The sequence below is a fragment of the Neovison vison genome, chromosome 13 (assembly GCF_020171115.1).
Source record: "Neovison vison isolate M4711 chromosome 13, ASM_NN_V1, whole genome shotgun sequence".
Lineage (NCBI taxonomy): Eukaryota > Metazoa > Chordata > Mammalia > Carnivora > Mustelidae > Neogale > Neogale vison.
In genome coordinates, this window is record NC_058103.1 from 151731594 (window position 1) to 151745702 (window position 14109).

The 14109-nt window shown below is 66.4% G+C and overlaps 1 protein-coding gene across 1 annotated transcript in view; it reads left to right on the forward strand.

Moving 5' to 3' along the window:
* RASGRF1 (Ras protein specific guanine nucleotide releasing factor 1) overlaps window positions 1–14109 on the forward strand; it is an 88680-nt gene that overhangs the window by 54867 nt on the left and 19704 nt on the right. Inside the window, exons 13-20 of the mRNA XM_044230808.1 lie at window positions 1225–1307; window positions 7306–7554; window positions 8224–8280; window positions 10224–10597; window positions 11605–11730; window positions 12914–13084; window positions 13322–13428; window positions 13838–13950. Coding sequence (XP_044086743.1) covers window positions 1225–1307; window positions 7306–7554; window positions 8224–8280; window positions 10224–10597; window positions 11605–11730; window positions 12914–13084; window positions 13322–13428; window positions 13838–13950 — 1280 coding nt within the window. The remainder of the gene's footprint in view (window positions 1–1224; window positions 1308–7305; window positions 7555–8223; window positions 8281–10223; window positions 10598–11604; window positions 11731–12913; window positions 13085–13321; window positions 13429–13837; window positions 13951–14109) is intronic.

The following is a 14109-nucleotide window of genomic DNA, read 5'->3' on the forward strand; positions in this document are numbered from 1 at the left end:
GGGACGGCCAAGCTGGGGATTCCCGTCATTTGAGGCAGGAGGCCTGGGGCAGAGGCTCTGCTCTATCTAGTGGTGGGCCCTCCGCCACTGGTTCTTATGCCCCATTTCCAGGCTGCCCAGATGGCCCGCTCCCCCGGCCTCTGGCCTGCCTGCCCGTCTGGAAACGCCAGGAGAGCGAGGCAGCTCAGGGGAGCGCGCAGCGGGTATCTGCCCCTTCTGTGTGCAAACACCTGTTCTCAGAGCTCCCAGTGTGCCCTGGAGAAAACCAAAAACCCGGAAACTAGGAAAGAGTGCCGAGGCCAGTGGGGGCCCCCGGTCCTCCCCCGGGCCCCCAATGCCTCCAGGGAGCCCTGTCCACAGCCAGACACTCTGCCTTCCGTTGCTGTGGTAGAACCAGAGCTGAAGGGAGCCTCTGAGCCGTGGGCTGGAGACGCTGGGCTGGGAAGCGCAAGGAGCAGGAACCGCCCTCTGGCAGACCCCCTCCCAAAGAATGGGGGCCTAGCCCTGTCGGGACGCTGGTCCCAGCAGCCTGGGTGGGCCTCCCCCGCCCGGCCAGCTGCCCCGACACACGTGCCCTCGCAACCAGGAGATGCTGAGATGTGCCCGCGGCAGCGATGGGGGCAGGGCAGTGAGAGGGAAAGGGACCCCCCAGAGATGTACTTTTCGTTTGGGGGTACGTCTTACTCAAAGCGGAATGTGGATTTTGAGTTTCTCCGAGGCTGAGGGAAACGTGGGTTCTGTTCCCCTAGTCCCAGCAGCCCGGCCTCTCCCAGACGGGGTTTCTGACGGGGAAGCCGCCTGCAGCCCCAGAGCGTGGCCATGGGGGGGCAGAGGACCCAGGGTGCGGGACCGCGGGCACGGGGTGTGGAGGCTGATGCCAGCCACGATGGCCTGACCTGGACCTTCACGCCAGACCCCAGAGGTCAGCCACCGAGCGGCCAGGTCGGGCGCCCCCGTTTGCCGACAACCCAGCAAAGTCGGTTCATCCCTGCTTCGAGGTCAGGGATGGGAAGGCCCAGGGAGGCGAGTCCCAAAAGGTCGCCGGGGTCGGAGTTGGGCTCTGAAGGGAGTGAAGGGAGGCTGTGGCCGACCAGCCCTTGCCGGACGACGCTCCGGTGCGAGAACCCCGCATCCGGCTGGGCCCATGAGCCGCTCCCTGGGCGCAGCTGCTGTGGGGCCCGGGCCGTGGCCGCGGCTCTGACCCCGCCCCACCCCCGCTTCCAGTGTGTGGATAACATCCGGTGCAACGGGCTGATGATGAACGCGTTCGAGGAGAACTCCAAGGTCACCGTGCCGCAGATGATCAAGTAAGTGGTGGCCGACAGCCGGCGGGCTCCCGACCAGGGGAGACCGTGGCCACAGCCACAGCCCCGTGGGCTCGCAACCTGGGGACGGCCACGGCCACGGCCACAGCCTGGTGCGCGTGTGACCTGGGGACGGCCACGGCCACAGCCCTGTGGGCTCGCAACCTGGGGACGGCCACGGCCACGGCCACAGCCCGGTGCGCGTGTGACCTGGGGACGGCCACGGCCACAGCGCAGCAGGCTTGCGTCTGGGGACGGTCACAGCAGAGCACGGGAGCCTCCAGTCACGGGTCTCGCAGACATAACGGCTGCACCTTCAGGCCTGGGAGGCGTCTGTGTTTCTGTTTGTTTTACTAACGCGCATTCAGACGAGGGCTCCGGCTTCATTTTTGTCATTTCCAAACGTGGACTTGGGGGGCGGCTGTCGGCTGTTTAAGTGGGAATGGGAGTGACGTGTGATGTGTTTATTTTAACGACTATTTTTTTCCTCATCACAAAATGAGCATTTCAGAAACACGGGCTCAAGGACAGCGGCATCTGTCCGAGCGGCTGCAGGGGCGAGGCAGGGCGTCCGCGGAGCCCGTGGTCGGAGCCCCCCGGGACCCCCAGGCCCGCTGCCGGCCCGCGGTGCGCTCTCCCCGCCTCGCCTTCCTTCCTGCCCCGCCGCGCTCCGCGTGTGATGGCGGACGCGTCCCTGGTGTTTCCGAGCCCGGATTCCCGCGCGGTGAGCGGAAGTGGGTGACGCCTCCCCCCAGGAGGACGTGTTTTCTTGTTCGGGGGCAGCAGCAGGAGCGTGTGTGGTTTTTGTTTCCCGCACAAAGAGCCAGCGTTCTGTGCCGTCCGGGGCGATGCCTCCCACGACCCATTCGGGACGCGCACGGGGCAATGTCCGGCGTCACCTGGCGCGTCCTGACCTGTGTCCCCGCGCCGACCGTGCCGGCCTGAGCCTGGGCGGCAGGAGCGGGAACCCGGCTGAATTCTCTCGGCGGCCCCAGTGCCGCTGCGGGCACCCGTGGCTCTCGGATGCAGGAGGCCCAGGACCGATTCGTTCGAGCGGGAAAACGACAGCCACGTGTGGGATCACCGTTGAGTGTGGGCCGGGCACCCCTCGTAGTCTCTCAGGACACGGCCTCCACGCGGCGAAAGGGAGCCAGGCATCCCCTGCGAAGGAAAAACAGCGCGTTTTAAGCTATGGCCGCGGCAGAGTGAAGGGAGTGTCCCGGCACGGGGACCGCGAGGACCCGCCAGCCGCGGGCTCGGGCAGCAGCGGCGGAGCGCGGCGTCCTGGTCCCAGGAGCGCCGAGGGAGCAGAAGCCGTCAGGCGTGGTCTCCGCCCTCCCTGACCGTTTAGTGAGAGAAACGCTCGTGGGTCTGAGCGGGTCCGGAGGTGAGAGGTGACGGCCCCTGGCACGGCGGGACGGACGCCGCAGAGAGGACGCCGGAGCCGACCGTGAGGATCGTGGCGGGGAAGGGCGCTCTGGGAGGAGGGAACAGCGTGAACGGAGCTGCAGAGGCAGGAAAGCACAAGTGTTGGGAGTGATAATTAGCCCCGTGGGGCAGCAGGACAGGCAGAGCGGACTGTCGCAGGGGGAGGTGACCGGTCTCCATGTCCACCGCCAGACCCGCCCGCCCAGACGAAGGTCCCGGAACAGGAAGGCTCAGGGACCCCGGGAAGGAGCTGGGCCACAGCCCGGCGTGTCTGTTCTGAACACATGTGAGGAGCCGGGGCTGGAGCGGGCGTCACGCTGCGTCACTCAGCATCCCCGGCCCCAGCAGCCTTCCCCACCCGTGCGTGGCCTGCAGGGACCGGCGGGAGGCCTGACGGGGAGGAAAGCCCCTGGGCCGGCCGCGCCCCTGCTGTCCACCGAGCTGTCCTGGCAGGTGTGTGGTCCCGGGACGGGTGTCGCAGGCCTGAGCACGGAGTGTCCCCGTGCCTCAGGCACGCTGCGTCCTAAAGGGCGCCCACCGGGTCCTCCCGCCCGTGGGTTCGGCGCTCGTGCGCCCGCTGAGTTCGTGTGTCCGCGTGTCACACACGCTGCCCCCTCGTCTGTCCTGCTCCAGCTTCCTCTCACTTTTCACAGCGCGCTTGGGGTTTCCTACGGGATCCGCATCGTGAACGATGGGGCGGCGGGGGCAGGAGTCAGACGAGGGTCACGCGACGGCGAAGGGTTAGGGTCTCCGCCGGTGCCACCCTGACGGAGCAACGGGCACCGAGGGCTTGGCTGGACGGCCCGTGGGCGGGGACCATCCCTGCATCTGTGCCCACAAGCCTCTGCGTCCCTGGCGCAGCCCCCACATCAGACGGACTCGGGAGTGGCCCGGTGTGGGGTGCGAAGCCCCACGCTGCGTCCAGGCACAGCGCGTCCGGGCGCTCTGGCGTGTGGACGCGGGTGGACGCAGGCTAGAGGAGCGTCCAGCCACGCAGAGAGCTGAGGACCCTCGCTGCGCCCGCCTTGGGCCCCAGGGCACTACAGTGGCCCCAGCATGTGGCCTTGGGGACGGTGGTCCCGGGGTCGGTGGGGGAGTGCCCCCCCTGGAATCACGGCAGCTCAGTCACACCCAGAGGCGTCTCGCAACGGACGCCCCTGCAGCACAAGCCCCGTCTTCCTGGCGAGAGCCGCCGTCCAGCTTGGGTTCCCACAGGGGACAGAGGCCCTGTGACCGACAGTGGCGGCCAGTTCAGGACGGAGGCGACGGGCGACAGGAGATGTCTCCAGCCTTCTCTGTCCAGACGCAGAAGGGGCCGGAGAGAAGGTGCTGGGAACAAACAGCACCAGAGGGGCCCGACGCGAGCCACACAGCCCGGCACGGTCCCCGTGAGCATGCCGGGCCCGGGATGGACACGTTGGGGCCCAGGTGCAGAAGGTGTCCCCACTCCGGGGACAGACCGGACCGCCGCGTGGCAGCCCCTGGGCCGCGGGCTGGACGCCGCCGACCGGGAGGGCCCCCTCCTGCAGACACGTCTGCTGCCCGGTTTTCTCCCTCGTCCCTTCCTCTGGAGACTCCCGGCACGGACCCGGTCCCTCTCTGTGTCCCCTGTGGGGCTTACACTTTCCCTCGCCGGCCTCACCCCATTGCCGCTGCCTGTTGGAGCTAGGACACTTTCTCGGGCGTGTGTGGGGCGTCCCTCCGCTGGCATCCGAGCGCCCAGGCCTCTGGCTACTTTGACACCACGATCTCATCTGCGGCGTCCAGGAAACCTCCGTGATCTCAGATGATCCCGTGCTTTCCTGAGTCACGGCGGACCCAGAAGCCGAGGTCTTGTAAAGCGTCTGGGTCTTACGGGAGTTTCCCTGGAAGGGGTCGTCCCACCTGTTTCTTCAGGAAGGGTCATCTGGACGGCAGCGTCTGCCCAGGCTCTGTGGCCCTTTCCTCCTCCTGAGAAGCAGTCCCTGCTCGCTGATGGTTTCCTCGCCCAGGAATGTTTTGAATCCCAGGGATGTGTCCAGCGAGGGCCCTGGGGAGACAGCGCCGGAGCTCCTGGACGGGAGACCCCCAGGAGAACGCATGACCCCATTTACCACCCATGCCTAGTCCAGAGGCCACTCACTTTGTTCAGTGTTTGCTAAAGCCTTGTGAGGTAGACCTTCCTGTTTCTACGTCACAGACCAGGGAAGGGAGGTAAGTCTGGTATCCGATGACACACAGGACACGGGGGACAGGTGTCCTTCCAAACCATATATTCTGACTCCAAGCCTCGTGTCCTTCAGCAGACCATGGGTAGGACACCCTTTCTTGCCGTGACAACCTGTAGGAGCTGAATTCCTATGTCTTCAGGGCTTTTTCCCTGGAAGCTCATTTTGGTAAGATTTCCAGGCTTGTCCTTTATTTGTTCCTTCTGTGTCCGAGTTGCGTCCCAGCGGCACACGGGAGACGTCAGGCAGCCGCTGCCTGCGTAGGGAAGCACGGTGGCCCGTGTGCGCAGAGGAAGGGCAAAGGCGGCTCGAGGAAGGACACCTGAGGTCCCAGGGTGAAGTGCCTCGCCGGGCACCCGCTGGGAGTGGGCACCGTGTCCGACGCCGGCGGCTCGCGGTCGCTGCTCCAACACGGAGACCACGATTCCGAGATTCACGACGTCCAGAAGCTAGAGACCACAGCTACCAAGACAGGACGGGACCACCCTGTGAGACCGACAGAACGCCCCTCCCGGGGTCTCCCCACCGGCGGGGGGCGCTGCGTGCGGGACAGCGGTCGGAACTGCCGGCCGTCGCCACGCCGGGAGAGGCTCCCTGCTGAGAGGCGTGTGGCCGTGCAAGCCCCGCCGTGGGGTCATCAGACCTGTGAGGCCGGGGCATCCGCCTCAGCACCTGTCTCAGAGCACGGAGGCGTCCTGCCACCAGCTCCGACACGGAAGTTCCTAGAAGAGCCAGGCTGCTCTGCTGGGATCCCACGCCATCCGGAAATCACTCTGCCCCAGGATGCAGGACTCAGGAGCGTCTTACTGTAATCCCGTACCTGAGGTCCGGCGATATTCAGCTGGCTGAAGACTGACCTTCGTACTTTAATAGGCAGCTGGGGGGCGTCATGGTGGGCATGACCTCTGCAGAGGCCAGCAGGGTCAAGGGACAGAGCTGCTAGACAGTCCCCTCCCGCCCCCTGCCCAGCCTGGGGGCCCCTCACCAACGGCCGTGGCAGTCGGCTTTGGCCGGAGCTGAAGGGAGGGCAGCCGTGGGGGCTGCGGGCGGAGAAATCTCAGGGAAAGAAGGCGGTACGGTTGTCAGGAAACGTGAGAGCCCTAGGGACCCAACGCGGGGACGTCTGTGTGTCACGTTCGCTCATGCAGGCCTGATTCCTTGTATGGCTCTTTGTTTTGATTCGTGAGCTCATTTTCCAGAGGGATTTATCCGTGAAGGTCTTGCAGAGCCCGGCGGGGCGGTGCTCTGGAGGGCCCACAGCCTGGGACCACTCTTCCTACCGGTTGGGGGTCCCTGATAACGACGTGGTACGTGATTGTGTGCCCAAGCCATGGGGAGACAAAGGGCATGTTCTCCGGAGCGTCTGTGCCCCGTCCTCCCTTCCCTGGAGCCCGGGCTAACCCAGGACACTCACCCTTCCCTCCCCCAGTGGGTAGAGTTTTTAGGGCCCCCGCCCAGGGCCTCAGCCGTCTGTAAGGTTCTCACCCCAACAAGACCCAGGCCTGGCCCTTCCCGGTGGAAACCCAAGGACTCCGTATGCGTAAGCGGCCAATGTCCCAAGGACACATGAAGCATCCTCTGGTTTCCAGATTCCTCCAGGAATCCCCTTAGACCTTTCTGTTCCCACTTAGTTTTTCCTGAGATGGAACTTCATGTAGCATAAAACTCGGCGTTTTTAAGTGTGCGGTTTGGGATTTTAGCACATCACTGTGTTGTGCGAACCTCACCACCGCCTGATTGCAGAATGTCTCCATCACCCCCCAAACCTCCCTCTGCCCTCCCCCCACCCTCCGGCGGCCGGCCGCCTGCTCTCCGTGTCGGTGGACGGGGCTGTTGGGGACGCGTCGTAGAAACGAAGTCCTAGGATGTGCGGACTTGGCTCCTGGATTCCCTCGCTCGGCGTGTCCTGCCAACCCGCGGCGTGGGGCCCTTCGCACGCGGCACCCGCTCCCGGCTGAGCCGCCCTCCACACGTGGACGCACCCCGCCAGGCTGCCCCGTGAGCCGTGCGCGGACCCTGGGGTTGCCTCTCCCGTGCGGCGTTGGGAATGGCGGTGCCGTGAGCGCTTGAGGACGGGGCGTCCTCCTCTTAGCCCAGCAACACGCCGTCTGTGAGTCTGATGGGTTTTGTCCAGAATTTCTAGGCGGATACGGGGCTGTTGCTGGGAGCCAGACCCGGCGTCCCGGCATCCCGTTCCTGCCTAGGGCCGCCCTCCCACCTTCCCCAGGTGCCCGAGCAGGCCGGCCGGCCTCGAGCAGGTGTCCGTGCGTCCATCTGTCCGCCGCGCGTCGGGGAGGCAGCGGCGGCCAGAGCGTGGGCTCGCGGGCGCGGACCGCCGTCTCCCCGGGGCCCTGCCTCCCCCGCAGGTCGGACGCCTCCCTCTACTGCGACGACGTGGACATCCGCTTCAGCAAGACCATGAACTCCTGCAAAGTGCTGCAGATCCGCTACGCCAGCGTGGGGCGGCTGCTGGAGAGGCTGACCGACCTGCGCTTCCTGAGCATCGACTTCCTCAACACCTTCCTGCACTCCTACCGCGTCTTCACCACGGCCATCGTGGTGCTGGACAAGCTCATCACCATCTACCGGAAGCCCATCAGCGCCGTCCCCGCCAGGTGGGCAGGCCCCTCCCGCCGCCGGGCCCCGGGCCATCCGGGCTGGGAGGGAAGCCGAGTGCGGGGCTCAGGCTGAGGCTGCGACCTGAGTTGGTGGGGGCGGGGGGTGGGGGGATGCGGGCTCCCCGGAACCAGCCCACCCTCGGTGCAGGGGCAGGGAGGGCTGAGCGGCCCAGGCCCCGCTGTCTTCCCCTCTGCCCAGGGGCTCTTGGGGTGGGGTGGGGGTGTCTCAAGGGTGCACGAGGCTCTCCCCACAGCACAAGGCTTCCCCGCCTTCCCACTTCAGAAAGAAGGGGATGGAGGATGGGTGGAAGGTCACAAAGAGAGGCCGAGACCCTCAGCCCTTCCCTGCTGGGACCCCACCCTGCTGTGGAGAGAGGGGGAGCCCCCTCGGGTGCACGTGGGCCGGTGCGGCCTCTGGGAGGCAGTTCACCTTGACCTCGCGTCAAGAACCCCGTCCAGCCCCAGCGCCACAGCGCGGCCCTGCCATCGGGCCAGCTGGGACCCGGAGAGGCCGGGAGACTCGTTCCCATGCCCCCAGGCGTCCGGGGCTGCGTGGGGGCCCGTCCGTGAGTCGGTGGAGCGGGCAGCGGCGGTGGCCCTCACTCTCCTTTTCCTCCTGTCCTCCTGCTGCCCTGCTCCGTCCGCCGTTCATCCGCCCGCCCCCAGCTCTGGCCAAGCCTCGAGGGGCCCGGCGGGTCACCGCGAGCCCTGGGTCCCTGCCAGGTGAGAACTCGGACAGACGCAGCCCACGTCACGGGGTCCGGGCTAGCCTGGCAGAGGCCTGGGGCAGCCCAGAGAGCCGGCCTGGGAGCCGCAGGGTCCGTCCAGCGGCCGGGCACCCAGCCTCTGAGCCCAGCAGGAGCCTCCAGCCCCGCTCCACCGAGTTACGCAGGCGAGACAGCACGGAGAGAGGCCGGGCAGGGAGTGACCGCACATGGGCCTGCAGCCCACAGAGACGCATGGGGAAGGGAGTTAGCCTGGGGACGCGAGACCACGTCATGAGGGCTGCTCTGTGGTCCTCGGAGTTCAGAGACCCAGTCCATCCCCCGAGGAAGGTCGCTGCTCTGGGAGTGGGAAGGACCAGCAGGTGACTTCCTTTTCTGCCCAGGCCTGCACGGTGGCCAGGCCAGCCTATCCCGAGCCTCAGAGCCCCACTGAATGCCCCCCACCCCCGGGGTGAGACTGGGGACAGAGCTGCTGTGCCCCACCAGCTTCCCAGTCCCCTGGGAGGCCAAGCGGGTCTCAAATGAGAGCCCAGGACGTGAGGAGGGGTCAGGAGGCCTGGAGGCTCTAACCACACTTCTTCCCTACCCCCGTCTCTGCAGCCGAGCAGTCAGCCACTCAGTGCCCCCACCCCGATGCCCCAGCCCCCCACCTGCCCACAGTGGCTCCCCGTCCACCTGCTCTGACTGTATCCGGGCGGGGCCGATCTCATTTCTCTGCTCTGAACTTCTGGAACTTTCCCAACCCGAGAAAGCTGGACAGACCACCCAGTGCAGGCTGGGTTCCCACACGCAAACTAAGGAAACCCTTCCTGGAGGCGCAGGGGTCTGTCCCGTGCAGAACACAGCACAGACACACTGCACACATGTGAGTGATTGCATGTGTGACGACATGTGTGACGTATCCGCTTCCAGCCTGGCCCTGAGAGGTGGGCCCCGGCGTGCACAGGGAGGGGCCTGACCAGGATGGCCGGGACACCCACTTTCCGCTCCCTGCCCCAGGCCTGCCCCCACTCCCATCTCTGAGCCTCGGCCTCCCCATCCGCAAACACGGTCAGGACCTGGGTAAGGGTGAGGTCAGAGCACGGGGACATCCATCAGGCCCCTGTGGACGGAGAGCCGGCGTCCCTGCCCAGACCCAAGAGGGGACACTGGCAGGTGCAGACCTCTGGCCACAGGCCGTGTCATCACACTGTCCCCTGCCCCATGCCCCTCAAATGTACCTGGTCAGAGGACCGGCCCAGCTGCCAGGGTCCCAAGAGCATCACTTAAACTGGATTCGCTTTTGGGGGCATGGAGCCAAAGGACAGAACCAGCCAGCTTGGGAAAGAGAAGGCTTTCCCTTGCAACAAGTAGCAAAAACACCAGGGACGTTTCCCAGAGCTGCATCCCCCCAGAAACGATCTTGGGGAGTTTTAGGTTAAGGGCACTTGCATGTAGAGGGAGGGGCTCATGCGATCCAGAATTCAGCACGGAATTGGGGCAAAGCCGCCCTGAGCGGGCAGAGCGCAGGTCCCAGCTGAGCAAGGTCTCGAGGCCGGCGGGTCGGAGTCCGTTGCCCGTGCCCCCATTGATCCTGGGTGTGGGTGCTCAGCGGGCTTCACTCAGGAATGTGTCGGGTCGGTCTGCACTTCTGAAGGGGCGCTGGCGTATTGCCCCTGAAATAACCGGGCTGTCCGGCCTGGGAGTGCCTGTCTGTGCGCACCTTCGGTTCCCTCGAGATCCCTCCGCCCTCGGGTCTGTCCTGCAATTTCAGCATCTCCCGGCGGCTCTGCAAGGACGTGCTCAGGCCAGCGGTGCCGGGTGGGTGCAGACCCCGACGTGGCAGGGGCCCCTGTGTCCTGCTCCCCCTGGATCCACCCCCGGAGACAGGGGAACCCCAAGCCTGAGAAGGCCACCGGACCCACGCTGACCCTTGGTCGCCGTCCCCCGTCCGCCCCGCAGGTCGCTGGAGCTCCTGTTCGCCAGTGGCCAGAGCAACAAGCTGCTGTACGGCGACCCCCCCAAGTCCCCACGCGCCACACGCAAGTTCTCGTCGCCACCGCCCCTGTCCATCACCAAGACGTCGTCGCCGAGCCGCCGGCGGAAGCTGTCCCTGAACATCCCCATCATCACGGGCGGCAAGGCCCTGGACCTGGCCGCCCTCAGCTGCAGCTCCAACGGCTACACCAGCCTGTACTCGGCCGTGTCGCCCTTCAGCAAGGCCACGCTGGACACCAGCAAGCTCTACGTGTCCGGCAGCCTTGCCAACAAGATCCCGGACGAGGGCGACGCGGCCGCGGAGAGGCCGGAAGAGCCCGTGGCTCTCAGCAAGCAGAGTGAGTGGACGCGGGGGGAGCGGCCCCCAGGCCCCGCCCCGCTCCCTAGTCCCCGGCCCCGCCTCCCGGGCCTCGCCCAGCCCCCTCGCTCGGCCCCGCCCTGCCCCCTCGGCCCTGCCCCTGCGAAGTGATCTCACGAGGGGCTTCTCCGCCGGCCATCGAGGAGCCCCGACCCCGACTGACCCTGCACAGATGGGGCGTGTGCGCGCGCGTGCAGACGCTCGTCTGGGTCGCCTGGGTCGTGGGTAGTTTCACTCACTTTCCAGCTGGGGAAGCTGAGGACCAGATAGGTCAAGAGTCTTTGACCAAGACCTCACTTTTAACACAGTTCATCACTTTTCTCCGAAATATGTAAACCACGAGTGTGCTAAGCTTGGGGAGACGGTAAGTTGTTGCCGAAACCAGAACACGTGATGTGACCAGAAGTGCGGGACCGGGGGCGGAGCAGGACTCCCTGGGCCGCGGGGCCGATGGTCACCCGAGACGCTTCACGCCCACGCACACGCACAGGTGCACACACGCACAGGTGCACACACGCTCATCCGCAGACACGCGCTCACAGGCACACGCACTGAGCAGACACGCACGCACACGCGTGTGCACACAGGTACACACTCAGACACGCGGGCACACCGACACACGCATGCACACATGTGGGGGCACAGGGCATGGCCCCTTGCCGCTCAGAGTGCGGTCTGTGACCGGCCTCGTGGGCGTCCCCTGGGGGCGTGTCAGCGCTGTGCAGCCCCCCCAGACCCCCGAGTCCGCCCTCGCATCCCAGCGAGCCCCGTCGGGGCCCGTGAGAGGCCGACCAGCGGGGGGAGAAGCGCCGTCTGGAGACTCCCCACCCCTGCGGGCGCGGGAGGGACCCACAGCCCCTCCCCCAGAGCCGTCCCGCCTCCGCCGCTGTGCAGAGCCGAACCGCTCTGTGCGGCTTCCGCCCGTTAGAGGCCTGGACCTCCAGCCGAGGGACTGGCCACACGTGACATCGCTCCTTCTCTCTCCAGCCTCGGAAGTCTCGGTGAGGGAAGAGTCCGACAACGACCAAAACCAGAGTGACGATGGGGACCCCGAGGCATCACCGACCAAATCGCCCACGACGCCAAAGTCGGTCAAAAGCAAAAGTTCCTCAGGTACAGCTCAGCCCCCGGACGTTACAGACAGACCCAGGGAGGACGCGGGGGCGGAGGCGCGGCCAGGGGGAGGGGGCGGTCTCGCTAGTGCAGATGAGGGACGAGGGACCCCACGTGCAGGACCGCTGCCGAGCGTCACAGCCCACAGGGCGACGGCGGGGCTCGGGCCACTCCGCCCAGCACGGTCACCCAGACTCCAGACCAGACGGCGTGGCCACCGGAGGGGCCAGTGGGGTGGGTGGGCTCATCCACGGGGTTCAGGGGCCAGGTGGTCCCAGTTACTGACCGAGGTCCCCACGTGAGCCCTTGCTCGCCTCACATCTCAGGACGGCCCCTCCCGCCCCGGCCCACGGACCCCCTGCCGTCCAGGTTGCCCAGGGAGACCCCGCAGGTCCCACGGCCCTGGGCCCACAGCCATGGCTTCTCAGACTGACCACACTGCGGACATCAGAACTGAGTCTGGAGTGTTTGAAGGAAGCCACTCGCTTCCTGCAGCACCAATACCGCGAGCTCGTCCTGACTGTGGCTTGCTGTCCAGAGACCCGAAGAGGACGGGCTGGGTTTCCAGAATCGGGCTGTGACTGCTACCGCTAAACACGAAGCGTTATGTGGCCCGAGCGTTTCACGGTGTGAGGCCACGGACTTGCGGCCACGCCCTCTCCTCTAACGGGACACCCGCTGCTCAGAGTGCGTGTTACTGTCCGTACCGCGCACAGACGAGGACTCAGGGTCACTGACACATGTGAGGCCACACAGCGAGCCAGGCCTCGCTCCGCCCCATTGTGCCCGTGAGCCTGTCAGCCACTGGACAGGATACGTGTTCATCCCAAATAGCCCAAGAGCGTAAGGAAGTTCATGATGCTGTCCCCAAGCAGCACGGGCCGGCCGGGCCCCAGGGGATAAAGCAGAGCCGTGGACAGGGCGTGAGCTGGGGGCTTCCCCAGACCGGCACGGCTCCGTGGAGAAGGCAGGGGGAGGTGGGGGCTTTCCCTACCCCAAGACCGCCCTGGGGGGGTCACTTGTCTCCCACGGGATGTGAGCAGGGGAATGGCCCCCCCCTCTGCCTGCTAAGCCCTGGGGCCTGTGAGGACGGGCTCGCTGTCTTGGGGCTGCTCCAGTGTGGGGACCCCCGGTTCTCTGGCAGCTGAGGGAAGGCTGAGGGTCGGTTCCGTCCCCTCCACAGAGTTCCCCCTCTTCTCCTACAACAACGGGGTCGTCGTGACCTCGTGTCGGGAACTGGACAGTACGCGCAGCGCCCTGTCGGCGGCTTCTGCCTTTGCCATCGCCACGGCAGGAGCCAACGAGGGTGCCCCGAACAAGGAAAAGTACCGCAGGATGTCCCTGGCCAGCGCAGGTACATGGGAGGGGTCTGCTCCCTCTGCGGGCACAGCCCGGCCGCAGCCCCAGACACCACCCCCCCCCGGTTGTTCAGGGCTTGCTGCCCCCGGCCTTGGCCAGCACTGACCCCCGACCCAAAGGCCCCACATGCTGGCACCGCAGCGGCCTGGCTGACCCCAGCCCAGGGCTTGGATCCCGACGAGCACTGAGCCCCATTTCTTGTTCTCCTGTACCCTGTGTCCCTTGTGCGCAGGGTTTCCCCCTGACCAGAGGAACGGGGACAAGGAGTTTGTGATCCGGCGAGCGGCCACCAACCGCGTCCTGAACGTGCTCCGGCACTGGGTCTCCAAACACTCTCAGGTGGGTGGGCACCCCGCGTGCTGGCCCCCGGGAGCCGCTGCCAGGACTGCGAGCAGGATGGCCTCGGGGTAGCGGGAGGGGGCCTAGGGGCTGCTCCGGTGGCTCCCCTGGGAGGGCACCAAGGACATTCCAGGGCCCTGAGGCCTGTGTCCGTCCTCCTCTCTGCAGAGGGAACCACGTACATCTGCACCCCCAGGGTCCTGGCCTTGGGTCACAGCCAGCCAGGAGCTGACCCCTGGTCTTGCCCAGAGTTTTACACCTAAGGGTCTCTAGGCTCTCCTGGTGCCTGCCCACGCAGCCAGAGCAAAGGAAGACAAGGCAGGCAGCCCCCCGCGTGTGGCAGGACCGGGGGGCCAGCTCCGGGCAGCCTGAGCAATGGCCAGAGCCGCCGCCACGTCTCCCCCAACAGGACTTCGAGACCAACGACGAGCTCAGAGGCAAGGTGGTCAGCTTCCTGGAGGAGGTCATGCACGACCCCGAGCTGCTGACCCAGGAGAGGAAGGCCGCAGCCAACATCATCAGGTCTGAGCAGCCCCAGCCCCCGGACACGGCTACTGCGTGGGGCCCAGCCATGTCCCCACACTGCTGGCCAGGGGCAGGGAGCCAGGGGGCTTCCCTCCAGGTGGGCTGGCCTCAAGCAGGTGTTTGGGTGTCGGGGGGTCCTGAGCCACCGGAGGACTG